Source organism: Impatiens glandulifera, chromosome 7, assembly GCF_907164915.1.
Source record: "Impatiens glandulifera chromosome 7, dImpGla2.1, whole genome shotgun sequence".
NCBI classification, from domain to species: domain Eukaryota; kingdom Viridiplantae; phylum Streptophyta; class Magnoliopsida; order Ericales; family Balsaminaceae; genus Impatiens; species Impatiens glandulifera.
The window spans coordinates 2,946,089-2,967,391 of NC_061868.1; the positions used below are offsets into that span (position 1 = coordinate 2,946,089).

General features: G+C 26.3%; 1 protein-coding gene across 1 annotated transcript; it reads right to left on the reverse strand.

Annotated features, from left to right (window-relative positions):
- Positions 1-977: 977 nt before the first annotated feature.
- On the reverse strand, positions 978-19,857 carry LOC124944940 (homeobox-leucine zipper protein GLABRA 2-like). The gene is made up of 11 exons (XM_047485289.1): positions 19,789-19,857; positions 4,868-5,163; positions 3,586-3,703; positions 3,328-3,498; positions 2,903-3,238; positions 2,712-2,813; positions 2,425-2,625; positions 2,164-2,332; positions 1,722-1,996; positions 1,555-1,632; positions 978-1,385 (listed from the first exon to the last, which is right to left on the reverse strand). The coding sequence occupies exons 1-11, from the start codon at positions 19,855-19,857 to the stop codon at positions 978-980; spliced, it is 2,223 nt and encodes a 740-aa protein (XP_047341245.1).
- Between the last annotated feature and the right edge of the window lie 1,446 nt (positions 19,858-21,303).

A 21,303-nucleotide genomic window follows, 5' to 3' on the forward strand; every position in this document is an offset into this window, starting at 1 on the left:
GCTCAAATAATTGTTGTTAAAAGTTAATAGCGACGATAGTTAAACAATAACACAGTAACTATAACTTTCGTTTCTAATCCTTAGAGTTGTCAATATTGTTACTTTCGTTATTAGTCAGGACGTTTTGATAAATTACTTGTTTCTTTGGTCAATAACGACGACAAAGAAAAATTATTGTCCTTATAAATTACTAAATGGATCAAAACTGACAACGACAATTGGATGGTCCATGTGGTAGCATACTATCAAAATATAGGTCTTGCATATTGCATAGTATATACATGAAAAATAATTTAAAATAATATGTTTCCGGTGCATAGTATATACATGAAAAATATATATATATATATCAATTTAGTACTTATTAAAAAACTAATAAAATATTTCTTAAAAATGGTCTTTTAACAGAGTGAATTATAAGTTCATCATTAATGATCAATACTATTATCGGTGTGACAAGTTTAATGTTGTTTCAACAAAAAAACGAACTTTTAATTTGAGATAAGTTGAGATATTTCTCTATATTTTAATAAAAATGAATTTTTTTATTAAACACATTCAAAATTTCTTTCATTAACAAAAACATCTTTGACTTCGTACCGTCTCACTAAATATGAACAATAAAAAAATTTTAAATCATCGTCTCATTGAACCCTAATATCTACCCAACCCTTAAATAAATAATCCCTATACACCCATTATTTTTCATATATCAACCATTTTAGAGACATTTAAAAAAAATAACAAAAGTTTTGACAATGCATGAATTAAATAAATTGCAAAAACAAACAAGTTTATAAAATTTTGTGACAAGTTTGTAGAAATCAGCCACAATTAATAATTCTACTTGAAGAAAAATTCCTCCTGGTAAAATTATACATGTTTCTTTAACGAAAAGGAAAAATAAAAATGGTCTTCAATGAGTCTAAATTAATAATGCAATAGAAGTCTCTAAATCTTCACCAATGCATCCATCTTCACTCACACTTTAGGTTTTTCTTAATATTTCTTAACGTGAGCGAAACAAGCTTATTAACAGACTCCATTGAATCCATACTCAGTTCGTCCATTGGAGAATTGCTAGCCAGAATTTGAAAAGCTAGAGTTAGAAGAGATCCCCGACGCCCTCCTTCTTCTTCAGCCCCTCCTGATTTAATCATATGCTCTTGATCCATCGAACAATCGAATACCATAGGCCTTGACTCCAACCCTTCTTGAAGAATCGAAAAACCCGAGGGAAGCATGGCAATTTCCCCCGAGTTGCCATGTGTAGAGTTGGATTGTAGTGAGGACATGCTCAACGATGCGAAAACCAGCATTGATTCGAAATCATTAGTCGAGCTATCTTGCATTATCCTCATGTCGTCTTCTTTCCCCTTAATCCCCTATATGGATTGAATGTGTTAGTAAAACTATACAAACTTAGGAGGACATTCGACCATTTAAAAACACTTTATGGATATGTATTCGTCTCTATATGTGAAATTGTCAATGAACCTATATCCAAAAAAGTGTTTCAAAATGGCCCATACTAGGAAGTAAAGAAGAACTTACTTGGATTGTAACCGAGTTGCCTCCCTTGGTCATGTTTACTAGGGATTCAGCTGGTTTTCCATTCAATATAACATCCCACTATAAACAAAAAGCAAAAGATTTAAGCTAGTTAATTACACCATAATCCAATACGATCTATACACAAATGCAAAGGAAAATAGTCAAACCTCATGTCTTCGACTTTCATCACTAAGATAATCAGATAAGACAAGTCGAGAGAACGGTAACCATATAGATGTAACTCCGCAAAGGATCACACCAATAGGTTCTCCAGGATCATCTAAGTTCCTCCTAATAGAAACCCTAATGTCATATTCATTTTTGCTTGTTAACTTTGTCAATTTATGGAGACTTGACGCTCCAATCGAACGACAAAAATTAGCCTTCATTTTATGCGCCAATACCATTATAGTTTTCCTCTCTTCCATTGCAGACGCAAGTCCTATACGGTTTGCATAAATTGGAAAATAGTTGGTTAGTTTTTATTTTATTTTATTGTGGATGTACATTTTCATTATTTCAAATTTATTCACAATTTACGTTATTTAGGATGAAAATACCTCAACAAAACTTAGTAAGAGAACCTAAAGACATGAAGAGTTCGATTACCATTTGACTCATAAGTTGGAAAGTTAGTGGTCATCATATAAAAGAGTCGCTCGCATTGTTGTTGTAGAGCCGTAGCCCAATGCCTAGCGCCAAAAGCTGCGCTAATTATTCCGGGATAATTTGTTGGGATAGTGATGTTTTCACATTCCAAATGTTCAATCCACGTTACCTAAATAATAACAATTCATCGCTTAGACAAATGAAAACTATAAACATTTTTTTAAAATTTAATTTCATGATATATATCAATCTCAAGTGTACCTTGCAATGGCCATTCGATATATCCTCGATAATGCAACCTGATGGACGTTTTCTAAATTTAACTGCGGAAACATCAATATTATTGTCGATGGAGAAATCGACAATTACCCACCTCTTGGAACTCAGTTGCTTACAATGTCGAACGAAGTGCACTTCTCTCGTCGGAACCGTCGGAGTGAGCATCTGATATTCCGCGGACATCTGCAATATTATATAGTTCATTCTTAAACTTTAACAAACAAACAAACAAATTTAGGGGTGTAAATAAATAGAATTCGGCTCTTTACCAATTGCACATCACCATTTCTATGATTCTCTTTTCCTTCACTAATAACATCAACACTTGTAGCTTTTGATATAATGCTAGGAAACATATCTTTCCATTCATTCTACAAAAATAAATTAAATAATTAATAAATAATAATCTACACAAAAATAAAAACATTTTCTCGATAAATCATTAATAAAAGCATTTTACCACGTCCATAAAACATTCAACAAGCTTAGTGATGTCAGCAAAGACAGTCACAATCTCCCTCGAAACCTCGATACGCATTCCACGACTCTCATTTGTCGAGTTCCCTAACTGAAACCTTCTAACATACTCGACATTATTTATTATGCCACTTCCATTTTCTATATCGCGCAACCAAAACGGTTCATTCAATGTTGCCATATTGATAAGATCATTGATAGCTTGACCAACAAGTTTCATAATCTTCGACACCTCTATTCCTAGCACGCACAACTTTTTTGCGCTAGCAGACAACGATCCCGATATATCCACACCCATGAGCGCTTTTAGCTTTTCAAACTAGAAAAACAAAGAAAACCCAATTTTTTTAATGATTTTTTCACGATAAAGAAGGTGATTATTCGATATTAAATTTGAATTAAACAAACCTCGGCGACAAGTTGGGCGTTTTGGATCCTCAAATCTTGTGAATCGATAGTTGGAAATCCACAGTTAAGGCAGAGAGCTTTCCTAATGGCTTCTCTAAGGAAGATGTTTTCTTCCTTCACCATTTCCATTTCGTTTCTCATTGATGAAATTTCATTACGCTCATTCATGGCCTGCAAAAGAAAATATCAAATAAGCTTCTAAACTTTTATTAAATATTTAAATCGAGCTAATAAAATTTTATTGTGCAATTTAGTCACCTTAGTTTGGGTTCTTCTATTCTGGAACCAGAATTTCACTTGTAGTGGAGAGAGCCCCAATCGATTTCCCAATTCCTGCCTTTGTAACTCGTCAGGAAGACGCGAGTGTCTAAACAGACTATATATATAAATAAACAATTTAATTATTATTATAACATAATACATATTATCTTAATCTAATTGGAAAACAAATATGCATATAAAAACAATATATATATATATATATATATATATATATATATATATATATATATATATATATATATATATAAAAGAGAGAGTCTTTTAAAATAATTTAAATATACATGAAATACAAAATAAGTGGTCAAAAGTGTTACTAAATGCACCCGAAATAAAGAGAAAGTAATACTAAAAATGAAATGTTCCTCAACTAATGACAAAAAAAAAATATAAATTAAAATCCATAACTTAAGTTCTTCTTAATATCAATAAGTTTTGTCATAATAATAGTTACATATATAATTAAAAAAAAAATTATACCTACAACATTTTGATTTACTTTTGAAAATTCAACCAAAAATTTATAATAATTTATAATAACAAAGATAAATACAACATTTATTATAAAGTAACCAAAAAAAACATTAATAATCTCCGAATTTATTCTATACTATAATTAACATGACAGGAGAGAAATAACTTGTTCTTAAAGAAAAATTGAAATTATATAATTTTTTAATTAAAGTTTGAAAAATCAAAGCAATTAAAAATTGTGTATACAAACATGGCACAAATGTCTAATAAAAACAAAAAGTATGAGTTATAGAATATTTGATGTGAAATCAAATTTTAAAAGATTGTTATTTTAAGATTATTATAAAATAATTTTATAATTAAATTTATCTTAAACTAAAATACTAATTTATTTATAATATTAAAAAATATATAAACAAAATAGAGATAACAAATAGATCTTCAAATAAATAAAGAAGATAATAGAAATCTATCCTGATTCTATTCATTATAATCCCTAATATATATAATTTAATAAAATTAACTTTAAACTTTTAATTTTTTATTATCTTTTTGTTAAGCAAATCTCCTTTTCAGATTGTTTTAGACCAACTAAAACAGCCGAGTTCAACTCATTCTTCTGTTAGAAGAAACATTGTTCGATAAAAGTTGTTAGAATAACTCGTTTGATTATTTAAATAATCAATCTTCTTAACATCTATATCCCTTATGGATTAAATCAATAAATTTATAAATCAAAATATAAAATATAAAATATAAAATATAGAGGGTGAGAGAGATTCCGTACAGTTCCATTTCTTTGATTTGGTCGGCGGTGTGACGGTGATACCTTTTCCTCTTCCTGCCGGCGACGGCGCCGGTGCCGCCGTCAATTTCTTCATCCACGTACTCCTCTTCTGACAGAGTTCTAGCCGTTGATCTTACTCTGCCTATCTCCAATACCGTCTCCCTCCTTTGCCCTGACTGCCCACCCATTACTTCCTTTCCTTTTCCTGAATCAACTCTTCTGCCCAGACTGCCCGCCGCCGCCTCTGCCACCTCCTCCGCCGGAGGATCCGCCGCTTCCTGCCGGAAACTTCCTCCCTGTTTGTTTTGGGTGAGAGATAAACAAAACCATTAAAAATTAATAAAGTTCGTATTTTTTTTCAAGATTTGGCCAGAGATTAAATGAGAAAGAAAACAAGAGACAAATTAAGAAATTGGGTTAAATTCTTACAAGACTCAGAGTGAGAGACACATTGTCTTTTCCCATGTTCAAGCTCTTTTTTTGTAATCAAAGAATGTTCTGAAAGAGAGAGAGATAGAGAAGAGAGGAGAGGAGAGGGGATTAGATCATAGATGCGTTTATATGTAATTTGTTTTTGCCTAAAATTTGGAATTAATTTCAAATAATTTAGAATCTTATCAAAGATTACTTTTTGTTTAATCTTATTAATTAAAATATTATACAACATTTTTAAATAATTCAAATAAAGTACTTTTACATTAATTAATTCAAAACAATATAAAAAAAATATTTATGGAGATTATGGACTCATTTGATATGGGATAATTTTGTAATAATTATGTTTTTTTATATTTATATATATATATATATATATATATATAGAAAGTGAGTTATTTGATAATTAATTAAAAATACCTTTATCATTTAATATTTTAAAATAATATATTAATTTAATGTATTAATTGATAATTTTAATGTCTTAGATAAAAAGTAATGATGAAGTTTGAAATAAAAAAAAAAAAAAAATCATCAAACAATGCATTAATTAGTAATAATATTATATATATAATATTATATATTATTAAAAGAACTAGAAAATAAAAAGATAACTTAATTACACTTAAGTTTTATTAACTTAATTTGATCATTAAATGATTTTTATTTATTTAAGAACTAATACTACACTTTCTTTATTAATTTTCATTTAAGTTTATTCTTCTATGAATTATCAAATTATTCACATAATATTTTATATGTTTTTATCTCATATTCCATATTTTCTATTTAAACAATTTATTTATTAATTAAAATAATCTTAAATAACCGAAATAAGTTCCAAACATTATGGAATGATAATCTCCAAATTATCACCGTGTGATTTAAAGACCTTAAAGCAGTCAATGCATTAATTAATCTGCTTCCAAAGTTTTAAGGCTTGTTTGGATATATTTCTAAATATTTCTTATACTTATTTCAAAATTATAGATAATTTAAATATATATATATATATAATATATATAAAAGACTAAACAAATCATACCAACTAATAAAAAAACACCAAAAAAGTAATGAAAAAAATAAAAACAAAACTTATTACTTTACAACAAAATAACTATGATGTAATAAGAGGTTTTTACAATATTTTTGTAATCAACTTTGATTCATATATTTATGTTTATAAAAATGTTTTATTTTCCATTTAACCCTCAATAAATGGATTTGTACAATTTTTATACACGCATTTATTATTAAATATTAATAATATCAATCTTCAAATTTATCACTTATCATTCTTATAAAAAAAAAAATATTAACTACTTGCCTTTAAAAGTATAAATAGTTTCAAATTTCTTTTAAAATAATAAGTCTTTAGAAAGTAGAGTCAAACCTACCTTAAAATTTAATTATACTTACTTTAATTTCAAATTTAATTTCGTTTATATAATATAAATAAATGCAATCACATCTCTGGAGATTAATGTCTAATTAATTACTCTACCATGAAAACCTATTATCTAATTATTACATCTGTAAATTCTAATATCTTTTTGATAATTTTAAAAATTTACCCTTAAAGATTAATGTAAATTTTATCTGTAAAAATATCATCAAATATAAATATGCCGGTCAGATTTTTGTTTAGATCACAATAATATCTTCTATAAAATTAATTAATTATACCTACCCTAAAAGTTGATAATTTTAAATTTATCCTTTAAATATATATATTTTAGAAATTGATATTTTATTATAATTGTAAGTAAAATAACTTTTCATAATTATTAAAATAAAGTAATTTTATTTATATTATATATAAAAATAATTTTAATAACTAATAAGTAAAGATTAAGAGTATTTTTTTGATATGGAAAATTTTATTAAAATACATAATATATTTTAAATGAAAAAGTTAAAATTAATAAAAAGGTTGATTTTTTTTTATCAAATTTGTAGATCATATTATATATAAAAAATCAAATAACACAATTTATTTGCTAAATAATTATTATATATAAATAATATATATATATATATATTTTTTTTGACAACTTTTATAAAAGTTGAATACTTCAATTTACCCTCGCAATAATAATTTTTTATTTTTTTTAAATCAATGTAATAATTATCCATACAAAAATCAATATTCGTATCTGATATATATAGGTCGATTAGATTTTTTTTTTAGATTGTTGGAAATCTCTTTAGGATAGAGATAATTTCCTTTTTAAAAATAAAATTATCATGAGTGTCTTTAAAGTTGATCTATCAAATCTCGCTGCTTAACTCTATTTTAAATAGAAATATAAGAAAAGTAATTAACATATATATGTTTTAGATGATAATATACACAAGATAAAATGAAAAAAAAAAACCCTAATTGGTTTGGTGCTCCTTTTGGCCAATTGATGAATCTCATTGAATGGTAATAAGTATGGCCTTCAACTATATAACTTAATAATATGTAAATTAAATTATTTGCTTAAACTCTAAATAATTGGAGGATAATTGATTGTAATCTAATATATTTATTACATAAAATTTATGGTCTAAAATATTTGGTATTGTCCATTTAATTTAACTTTTATTACATAATTAGGGTGTTTTATCCTGCCACGTCTTTAGTCAAAAAGGGGATTAAATATTTTGTCTAAACTGAATATTCGACCGATTAAATTTGAATAAACTGAATTCAAATTTTATTTTCGATTTTCGAATAGAAAATTAAACTGATTTTAATTCAAATACGATTTTCGTTTTGTTTTCGAATTTTAAATTTCAACTCGAAACCAAACCGAAAATCGAATTCATTTTTTATTATTTATTTTATTATATATTATATAATTTATTATATATAATTAAATAATTATATATTAAATTACCATGGACATTCTATCCTCATTCATTTTCCCTCCCTCTAATCGTCCATCTTCCTACATTCATGGTCCTTCCAGTCACTCACCTCATCTTTAACTATAAAAATCTCTAAAACTCTTTATTTAGCTATTTCACCATTAATATATTGGTAGTCGCTAACACTGTTTTTAAGAGTTAATCCATGATTTTTTTCCATGGTTATAAATATTATTTTATTATTACCATTAACAAATAAGCATATTAATTGAATCGATCCATGAATACATCTACTAAAATAAAATATATATATACGAAATCTAAAAAATGATATAATACCCAATTTAAATAGAAAATTTATATATTTTAAATTGTATCATGTACTATTAAAAATATAAAATAAGACAAAAGAAAATCTATAAAATATAATAATTTTTACCTATTATTTAAATTACAACTTCTATTTTTTCTAGAATAACATTCATTTAATATAAAAATCCAAATCGTTATCTTAAAAAAAACTGTCGTTCATATAAATCATCTTAGTATCTACTAAAATTCTTCTTTTATCTTATTGTTAAACAATTTTCACATATTTTATGTTTTATAGCTAAAAATAATATTTTTTTTTATAGTAACGATAAAAATTGATAAAGTTAAAACAAGTTTAATCAATCTATCAATCAAATTATAATTTTGTGAATTGTTTATTTCAACTAATTTGCGACAGATATAACGATGGAAGACGTATTTTAAAAATTCTCATTACGAGAAATATTAATTTTATAATACTGGAATTGGGATCTCAAATAATATATTTTTATTTGCTGTAATTTTTGGCTAATAGGTTTAATCAATTTGGAAGTATCTTCAACTTTAAATAATTAATTAATTTTAGGATCTAAATCCAAACTAAGTATAATGAGTTTTATTTTTTTATCACTAAATCTAGAATTCAACTATTTTTTAAAAATATTATTACTAAAAAATTATCATCACTAAAAATATATTTATTTTAATATATATATATATATTTTAAAAATATGTGTAAACATTAATATATATATATATAAATTAAAAAGTTTACCCTGTGTTCCGCTCACCCCACCTAGATATGGCTCTAAGAATATAATAGTTTGAGTGATATATATATATATATATATATATATATATATATATATATATATATATATATATATATATATATATATATATATATATATTTAATATTTTAGTATATAAGATATCTAATTCGAATAATTTGAATTCAAAATTAATTTAGAAATAAAATAAAATAAAAAATTGAATGTTGGAATTGAAAATACCTGATTAAACTGGAGAAAAATCGTTTTAGTGAGGTAATTCGAATCGGAAATCACATAACAAATTATAATTATGATTCTTATTTTTAAGCATCTTTTTGTAAGTTTCTTAATGTGTTTTACATATATTTAACAACTAGACATTGTTCATCTTTATATAAAATGATTGTGTCTAAAATTAAAATATATTATTCACAAGTTAATTAATTATTACTCCAAATCTAAATAAAATACAATATAATCGCAACAAGAAAAACCATGATTTATATCTTATTTAGGTGTGGTTATTTGAATAATCAAAACCAATAACATCATTTTTTTTATCACATAACTAAATTTATTAATTAAAATATTAAAAATTCTATATTTTAAATTTTATTATATATTAATACTCTTTAAGTTTTTTATAAATAAAAAAGTCAATTCTCAAAACCATTATAATCTTTATTTTTTTTGTAAAATAACCAGATTATTTAAATAACCCGTATTCGAACATCGTAATGTCAATCACATAACTAAAGCGATAAATTAAAAAATTTGCGCAACTACTATAGTGGATATAAACTATAAAGAGATATAAAAAGTATAATTTATATATACATACAATTATTATTGTTTGGTATAGATTTATAAATTTTTTGTTTGATAAATATAGTATAAAAGTTAAGTATTAGAATAAAATAATAATTTATTTTTATCTTTGTTAATTATTTTTTAAATATTTTTTTAAAATATTTTTTTGATATTTTAATACTATTTTAATTACTTTAAATATTATTAATATTATATCAAATACATAAATAAAAATATAATCATTTTATTATTTAAAATTAATAATATTATTTCAAAATTTTGTTTGAAATATGAAAGATAATATTTTTTTTTAAATTATTGAGCTAATTAGTTGAGAGATAATAATTATAATTAATAATATAATTATTATTATTTTTTTATACTACTAATTATAAAACAAGCATTATGTTTTTCTAAAAAATAAATAAAATTTAAATAATAAAATAAGTTTATTTAAAAAAAAGTAATAAAAGCCTAATAATTAAAAATAATAAAAGCTTAATAATTAAATTTCAATAAAAAATTAAATAAACAAATAAATGTTAATATTAAAAAAATGGGATAAAATATAGTAAAAATAAATTAAGAATTTAATATTTTTGTAAGACAGTTTAGAGTGTTACTAGTTTATACTTTTTTTTTTCAAGGGATATGTTACGATTGATTTTACAATAGGTATAAAATCAATCTAACTAAACATTTTTACAATTTTACTATTATGGTTTAATACATTCTACCAATCATAATCTCAAGGTCATAACTACCATATTCTTAATCTTTTGTTGCTCGGGAAGATTGTTGCTTATTAAAAGCATTTTTATTTTATTTTTACCTTTAAATACACTTTGTTATTAATTTTTTAAGGGTAAGTGATTCATTTCGGTTGATTTGTACACTAAAATTCACCACCAAATCATTAAAGTCAATTTAAGACCACCAAATCGTTAAAGTCAATTTAAGACGTCAATTCAATTTGATCGATTAAAATAATTACTAGTATACCTAAAATTTGATTTAAAAACAAATAACATAAAATATTAAGATAGTTAAGATCACGTCTAAAATATCAAATATCACGAGTTTAATTCTTAAAACAAAATACACCCTATATCAAAATACAAATTGGTAAGGACTAGTCCGAGTTGCTCTTTTACTCGGTATTCAAAACTACTTGGAAAAGAAGTCCTTACTTGCTTCCCGATCACAAATTCTTCATAAAACCTCTTTTCAAATTTAATATTAGGCAGTCCAAGTACCATCTCATTTTTCACCATCTCGGTCAACCCCGAAGTGAAGATGAACGAACCAATAATGCCATTTCATGGCCTAATCCTCCATATCAAGTTGCATACATTTGTCTTGAACTATTTAAAATCAAGTTTGTACATGCAATTTTTCTCCATTTCTACCTAGGAAATGTATCTCATGAGTTTATCCTTTAGTTGTAGTTCTCGGTCCTTCATCCAAATCAAGTATCCATTGTCCATCAATTGTCCAATGCTCAGTATGTTGCTTTTGAGATTAGGCACATAGTAAACATCTCTGATCTCTCTAATTCCCCCATTTATCTGTTGATACATGATCATTCATCGATCTTTGACAGCTACTTTTGAAGCATCACCAAAAGAAATGGATTCAGATTCCACCTTTGAGAGTATTTTGAATAATCTCTCGTCACCACACATATGGTTATTTGCGATAGTGTACCAAAACGAGTTATTAGAACAACTCAGTTTGATCTCGTTTTCTAGAATTTTTGTCACTAGAAACAATCATTCATCTTCTTTCTCAACAAAGAAGTTTGTTGGTTCCTCTTTTTTCCTCTCGGATTTATAATATTTGAAAATATGATCCAACTTTACTCTATTGTAGCATTTTATCGAGTAAAATTCCTTGGTAACATGTTCATACTTCCCACAGTTATAACACTTAATATTGTTGTTTGTGTTTGTTCGACCACCCTGAGCTTAACATCGGCCATGCCAGTTCTGTTGATCGACTTGCTCACTCTCCCGTCCTCCTCTTCCTCTACTACAATCTACATATGCCACTACCTCATGTTTTTGAAATTGCCCCTTCGAGTTTGAAGCCAGACTTGCTTCAACCATTTGTATCATTTGTTTGCTATTTCGAGTGTATCACATACTACTTTGGAAGATTTTGCGTCGACTATCTTCTTAAAACTAGATTCTTCGACATATCGGTATAGTAAATATAGAGTCGCCCTGTCTTAAGCTTGACCGACCTTCAACGTGTTTAGCTGGGTATTTAAATGCCCATCTATGATCGTCGTTTCCTCATACCTAGTCTCGACCACATCTCAATTATCTTGGGAGCCAAAAAGGGCCTTCATTTACACCTTTCATTTGTTGTAGTTGACGCCTTTTGTCAACTTGAGTAGTGGGATGCCATTAGTTAGACCTGCCATTTTTCTCAAGTGTTTACACTCAACACACACCTCACAAATCTCTCGATCACTCCTCTTTCTCTCTCGGCTAGCGCACACCGCGACGTTCTCTTTTGAGACTGACATATTTTCTCACGTTCACCTCATGTATAATGGCTCTAATACCAATTTTTGGTAAAGAGGACAAAATATTTCTTCTTTTTTCATCTCAAATAGATTATTATAAGTCATTATAAAAAAGTATTGACTCTTCCTATACTTGACTTTTCAAATACCAGAATAAAGTAATCTCTTAGTTATCCCCTCACTAAAATCAATATTATTATTATTATAGAAATATTAAACATAAAAAATAAAATCTTAATTTAAGTTTTTCAACATCCACCACCTCCATGCTCTGTTCAATGATAACAATTTTCTTACATTTTCCTAAATCACCCTGTCCACCGAAGTAGACATTGGCGATCCGGGCTCTGTCGGTCGGAGATTCTTACCCAATTTTTTTTATGGATGGGGGATAAATTTTAAAGATAGTATTTTTATTTTTCAAGATTAAAGATTAATTGAAAGAAATAGGAAAAAAATGAAAATTTCTTATGATACTGAGGACTGAGAGGGTTAGGATTGCCTCCTTCCATAGTAATATATGTTTTATTAGTCAAAGAAGGTGTATTTAAGGAGAGAGATTTGACATTGAACATGGTGTTATTCTCTAACTGAGTTATTTATAAAATCAATTTTTGTTTTTACTTTTTTTTATAAATTTTTTATTTCAAAACGTTTCATTTATTTCAATTATATATTTATATCAAATATAAATAATATTATTTTTATAAGTAGATTGTCTATTTTATAAGTACATGATCCTAAGAAACTGCAAGATCTTAATTTAAACAAATATATATATATATATATATATATATATATATATATATATATATATATATATATATATATGTATCACTGAATTTTAAGAATCTGACAATAATATTTGGAGAATAATTATTTTAAGGATAGATTTAAAATTATCAATATTATATATATATATATATATATATATATTATATATATATATATATATATTTTGGTATTTAAATTTTTATAGTGGCAGCAAATATATATATTTATTTATCAGAAAGATTTTAACTAAAAACTTTTATAGCATAATTTATAAATTTTATAAAATCATTTTTTGTTTTTACTTTTTTTAATCTATTTATGATTTAAAAAAATTTCATTTATTTCAATTATATATTTTATATCAAATATAAATAATATTATTTTTACTTATATTTTTTAAAGTAATTGTGATTGTAAATATGATTATTATAACACTTTTCAAACTGGCCTATCTTCAATATCTTTGATAGAAAAGTGAGATTTTATTGTAATTATTATCTCAACTACAATTCATTTTTTTAAATTAATAAAATAAAACATAAAAGAGACTTTTATATTTGATATAAAAAATATGATTGAAATATATGATTTTTTTTTAATTGAAAATGATATAAATAAAAGTATATGTGTTTAAAAGAATATTAAATTTGTAGATAATGTTATATAAAAATGATATGTTTACCAAATAAAAAAAATATGTATTTAGTAAAAATATCATTTTTTATGCTACATTATCTACAAATTTAATATTTTTTTAACACTTATTTAGTTTTATTTATATCATTTTCAATTAAAATAAATTCATCTATTTTTATATTTTTTTATATCAAATATAAAAGTCTCTTTTATGTTTTACTTTATTAATTTTTAAAAAAGAATTACGATTGTGATAATAATTACAATAAAATGTCATTTTTTAGAAAAAAATTATTGAAGGTAGACCATTTTGAAAAGTATTATTTTATAATAATCATAGTTACAATCACATATACTTTAAAAATAGATAAAAGTAAAAAATAATATTATTTATATAAAATATAAAATATAATTGAAATATATGATACTTTTTAAAATAAAAATAAATAAAAAAATTAAAAACAAAAAATAATTTTATAAAATTTATAAATTATGATATGAACTATTTTAGTTAAAATCTTTTTGATCTATAAATATTTTATTATTTTTGCCAATTAAAAAATTTAAATAACAATATATATATATATATATATATATATATATATATATATATATATATATATATATATATATATATATATCCAATTATTATATGGTAAAATTAACATATTATATTGATAATTTTAAATATATCCTTAAAATAACTATTCTTCAAATATTATTGTCAAATTCTTAAAATTCAAATTATACATACAATCAAATATAAATATATAGGTTGGATTGAAGTGGGACCATAACACGGTAGATATCATGCTAATTTCCTTAATTATATATATATATATATATATATATGAATATATGATTGTATATATTATTTTGTTTAAATTAAGATAACGTAGTCTCTTAGGATCATCTACTTATAAAATAAATAATCTACTTATAAATTTAGCAATAACTACCTTCAAAACTGATAATTTCAAATTAATCCATAATATATATAAGCATTCACACAAACTTTAGAATTTAATATTTAATTAAACTACCATAATAACATATTATATGCCTCATTTGATTATTATAGCATGAAATCTTATATATATATATATATATATATATATATATATATATATATATATATATATATATATATATATGCAACTGAAAATTTACCTGTACGATGACTATTCTTCAAAGTTAGTGTAAAATTTACTATTAAAATTAATTATACTTACCTTCAAAACAATAGTTAGCCGGATCAGATCTACATCTATTTGATTAGATCGTAGTCAGCGCAATATGTTAATTGCGACAACAATTTCCTATAAAGATGATATCTGAGATCTCGTCGCTATAACTTGATTCACACAAACTCAAGATACATAAAATATATAATTGATAAAATATATAATTGATGACCTATGTTGGTAGAAAATACCTCAATTGTGTCAACGAATGATCTACATACAAATTAGGATCAAATCACTATGAATGCGCACACAAAACGAGGATCCTATCAGAGCTGGTTCACAACAAATATATTATATGCCTCCTTTGATTATTATAGTATGAAATTTAATATTTGCAACTAATAATTCTAAATTTACCTTTACAATAACTATTCTTCAAAGTTAGCGTAAAATTTATCATTAAAATTAATTATACATAACTTCAAAATAATAGTTAGCCGGATCAGATCTATTTGTTGTTTAGATCGTAGTGGGCGCAATATGTTAATTGCGACAACAATTTCCTATAATGGTGATATATGAGATCTCGTCACTATAACTTGATTCAAACAAACTCAAGATAACGTAAGATATATAATTAATGAGTTATGTTTATGGAGAATACCTTAATTTTGCCAACAAATGATCTACAGACAAATTAGGATCAAATCGCTAAGAGTGTGCACGCAAACGAGGATGCGATCAGAGCTTGTTCAGGACGTCGACTTGTGATAATTGGTTGCAACCATGATGATACAGGGTGTAATGAACTGAGCACCACTCCGCCGTTTTATTCATATATCTTATACGCCTTCAATATATATATAGGAATAATAATAATGTGACAAAAGACCAACCTACCAACCCTAATGGGCTTGGACGTCCCATCAACCCAATTAAGGAACCCTAGGCGCGTACCACATCTACCGTTGATTAAAATTGATCTTTAATCCGTGTGAAACTCATTCAATGGTCCACGTGGATTGTGGTTTCTTTTCCTTTTATCTAATTTATCATACTATCAAATTTGCTTGACAAGTGTGGGAGTTTATAACTAAATATATATCTAAATTAAACATTAATAGTAGTAATAAAAAAACTATTGTATTATTTACTTAATATTATGCAAATTAAATAATTCACTAGATAAAGTACAAGTTGAAAAGAAAGTGATTCTTTTTTATTGTTCTATAAACATTACAAATTACAAATTTTGAAGTAATATCACTCAACAGAAAATGATGTTGTACCTTAAGCTTATAATTTTATTTGTTTCAATTAATTAGAGCCAGGAAATGGATTGGATCAATATGAACCGACACGATACAACACAATATTAGTACGTAATGACACGATATAATATAATCTAATTTGGGTCGTGGGTTGTGTTGGGAAAAACCCTAATAGAAACACAAAATAAAAAAACAAACGAAAGAACACACTAACATAATTTGATAACGGAGTTCGGCCAAAAATGTTGCATACGTCTCCAAACACTAAGGCTATCAATTAATAATAATAAGAGATACAAATATTAGGTGCAATAAACCAAAGAGAGGAGAGTTTCTTTTATAAACTAAGAAACTTACCCAACTCCCATCATCTTCCGATGTTGGATTTATCTAATTGTGAATATAGTTTTTTTATATACTAAGAAACTTCTTTCACTCCCATAATCTTTCGATGTGGAATTCTAATTGTGCCAACAACAACAAATATCCACATTGGCACAATATCCAAATACAATCTTCGTTATTAAAAAATAGTTCTTAAGTGCTTCTAATTGGCGCTCTTCAGCGCCGACTCAAACGCGAAAGGTGTTTACCAAATCCAAACAATGTTTAAATTTGTTTTTTCTTATGTCTTTCATCTCAAACTCTTTACCCAATTGAGTCTTCAATTTGTCAACTTCGAATCAATCTGGTTGATAAATGTAGATTTCCTCGTTCAAATGACCGTGTTGGACTACGGTCTTCACATCTGGTTGAGCTAGTTCCAAATTCATCTGCGCTACCAAGGTAAACAAAATTCTAATGGAAGAGTGTTTAACAATAGGAGAAAGTACCTCATTATAATCAACTCATTCCTTTTGAGCGTAGTCTTTAGCGAACATCAATTTTTTCGAGAAATCCTTATTTCTTAGAAAAGATCCATTTACAACCAATAGTCTTCTTCCCTTTTTGTAGATGCGTCAACTTACATGTCTCATTCTTCTAAAGAGATTGCATCTCATCTTCCATAACACCTCTCCTTTTTCCATTTTCAGTACTTCGACTTACATCTGAAAAAGTGGATGGAACATCATCTACGACTAGAAGTGCATAGGCCGTCATGTTAACAAACCGACCTGGTTTTTGAATAACTCGCCTTAGCCTGTTCATAGAAATTGATTCACGTTGTTCTAAAGGTTCTTGGGTCGGAACCTCTTCCTTATTTAACTCTTCGTCTGTCGTCGGAGAGTCACTTATAGTTGGACTTATCTTTATCTACTCAAACTCCACCTGTTGCGGAGTACAATCAATCTTGTTTGGTGTTACCTTATTCAAATTTGAATAATCATCAAAAATAACATCTCTACTAATAATGGTTTTCTTTGCATCCAAACACCAGAGGCGATATTCTTTAACTCCCGTAGTAAATCCCATAAAAAACCTTCTTTCTTCGTGGATCCAACTTTGATTCAACTAAATGATAATATAAAGTAGAACCAAAAATATGCAAAAAAATTATAATCAGTTACAGGTTTTCCAGACCATACCTCTAATGGAGTCTTGCCACCAAGTGTAGATTATGGTAGGCGATTTACCAAATGTTGAGCGTATGACACAACTTCTGCCCAAAATTTCCTGTCTAACCCAGAATTAGACAACATAAAACGAACTTTCTCCACCAATGTCTTGTTCATACGTTCCGATACTCCATTTTGTTGTGGTGTTTTTCTGACTGTGAAGTGTCGAACTATGCCACACTCTTGGCATAACTTCTAGAATGAATCATTCTTGTATTCTCTACCGTTATCAGTGTAGAGAACTTTGATCTTTCTTCCTGTCTCGTCTTCAACTTGAGTTTTCCATTTAAGAAAAATCTCAAACACTTCACCTTTATTCTTCATAGTAAACACTCATACACTTTTGGAAAAGTCATTAACAAAAGTAACAAAATAATGTCTACCTCCAAGAGAAGGAGTCTTGGAAGGTCCCCAAACATCTGAGTGCACATAGTTCAAAATACCCTTAGTGTTATGGATAGCAGTGCCAAATTTTACTCGCATTTGTTTTCCCATAATACAATGTTCATAAAAATCTAATTTACAAACTCTTGTACCTTTCAACAATCCTTGCTTGACAAGAGTTTGCATAGATTTCTCACCAGCATGCCCCAATCGCATATGACATAGCTTTGTTTCCTCTAACTCCATACTGCTCCCGGAAGTTGATACATATGTTGTCACATTAACTGTACTACCTTGATAGTAATACAAATTATTACTTTTCCTAATAGTTTTCAACACCACTAGCGCTCCAAAAATTACCTTAAGAATTCCATTTTCCAATTTCACATGTAGGCGTTTTGACTCCAAAGCCCCCAAAGAAATAAGATTCTTTTTCATATTCGGTATATACTGAACATCTCTAATAATTCTAGTGGATCCGTCATCATTTCTCAGCTTGATTGAACCTATCCCTTTTATTTTACATATACTAGCATATCCCATGTAAACAACTCCACCATCTAGCTCCTTAAAGTCAAAGAACCAATTTCGAACTGGTATCATATGATAAGTGCATGTTGAGTCCAATATCCATGCTTCAGAATGTGATGTTATGTGTGACATCGATAAACAGTATTCTGAATCTTCATCACCTTTGTTTTTTTAACATTTGCATCTTCAAAATCTTTCTCTATCTTCTTTAACTTTGGATAGTTAATTTTCCAATGTCCTTTCTCACGACAGAAAGCACATTCATCTTTGGCAACTCTACTTTTAGATCTTCTTCCTTTCCCTTTTGATTTGCTTTGCTGACAGTCCTTGACCATCAATGCTTCATCTACTGTACCTATTTTGTTTTTCCTTTTGTCTTGCTTTCTCAATTCATGACTATATAAAACAGAACTTACAGCATAAAAAAAAACATTTCCCTTCCCATGAAGTAACGTTATTTCTAAGTGTTCAAATTTATTAGGAAGGGACGATAACAACATCAAAACAAGATTTTCATCCTCAAACTTAACATCAATGTTTAACAGATCTGCTACTAACTAATTAAACTTAATAATATGTTCATTCATAGTAGTACCTGATTGGTAATCAAACCGGAATAATTGCTTCTTCATAAGAAGCTTATTCTGACCACTCTTCTTCAGAAATTTGTCCTCCAATGCTTTCCATAGTTTTTGTGCAGAAGTTTCGTTCTTCATAGCATACTTCTACTCTCTAGACAAGCATGATCGAATTGTCCCGCACGCAAACCGATTCATGATACTCCACTCTTTTTCTTCTATACTATCTGGTTATCCGACCTCAATAACAACATCTAGACTCTACTGAAAAAAAGAATCTAGAACCTCACTTTGCCACATGCTGAAATGTCCAGTTTCATCAAAGATTTCCACCGCAAACTTGAAATTCGACATCGATGTCCTTGTCTAGGATGACGAAGGAGTTGATGCCCCTTTTGAAGACTCCACCATGCCAAGGAAAAACCTTTGACTCTGATATCACTTGTTGGAAAAAACCTTAACAGAAACACAAAAGAAGAAAACAAACGAAAAAACACACTAACAAAATTTGATAACAGAATTCGACCAAAATGTTGCCTACGTCTCAAAGCACTAAGACTATCAATTAATAAGGAAGAAGATATACAAATATTAGGTGCAATAAACCAAAGAGGGAAAGTTTCTTTTATACACTAAGAAACTTCCCCAACTCCCATCATCATCCGATGTGTGATTTATCTAATTGTGAATATAGTTTCTTTTATATACTAAGAAACTTCTTTCACTCCTATAATCTTTCGATGTGGGATTCTAATTGTGCCAAAAACAACAGGTTGGACATGACACAAGCACGATACGATTATGAGTTTATAGGATCGTAACACAGTCACGAGTCGACACGGACACAACACGAGTATAAACACGAGCACGAATATACACACGAAATGACATAAACACAATTAGTTACAAGACCTAAGTTACTCAACTTAACATTAACATTTTATCTAAATCTATTTAGATTCTCATTTAATTAATTAAATATTTTATTTTATAATGGTAATATATATAAATTAAAATTAAACCTACTAAATTAAAATATTAAAATAATATATTAATTTAAATAATATTAATTAAAATAAATATAAATTTCAATAAATAAATTATATGAATAGAAATGTGAGTTTTAAATAATTCTTTCCTATATTATTTTTATTAATTAATTTATTTATTTAGTTTTAAAATTTTAAATAATTTTATAATATCAATTATTATTAAAACATTAAATAATAAATATATAATAATAATTTAATTTTAATAATATAATAATATATATTTATTATTTTTACCCACTTTTTCATTAAATTATAATATAATAATATATATTTATAAATATGTCAACAACAAATCCATTAAATATTTACCCAACTTACACATTTCTTTCCTCAAACTATCCACATCTTTCTTATTTCCTTCCCAAACTACCGACTTTTACATTAACATTCTCAACTAAATATATTTACATTTTCATTCAATTAATAAATTATTAACTATTTTTATTTAGATAATTATTTGTAAGTTCTAAAATATATTTTAAATAATTGATATTCAAATGATTATTTATGAAACTATATGTTAAAATTTATATCTACACATCTTACATATTTAACATATTAATTAGTTTTTTTAAATAATATATTTAACACATTTAATTTATCAAATTAATTAAAAAAATTTAAATTAAATTAAATAAATATATTTTACAATTTTTATTAAAAATATAATTTAATATATAAATAAATAATTAATTAATATGAGTGTGTCAATAAACGACACGACACGCATGAAAACGGACATTGACAC

Coding starts and splice junctions, on each gene's coding strand:
- LOC124944940 (XM_047485289.1), bottom strand. CDS start 19,857: ATGTCGAATTTCAAGTTTGCGGTGGAAATCTTTGATGAAACTGGACAT. Junction 1,997..2,163: donor TCCAACTTATGAGTCAAATG/GTAATCGAACTC, acceptor CAAACCGTATAG/GACTTGCGTCTGCAATGGAA. Junction 1,633..1,721: donor ATGAAAGTCGAAGACATGAG/GTTTGACTATTT, acceptor TTTTGTTTATAG/TGGGATGTTATATTGAATGG.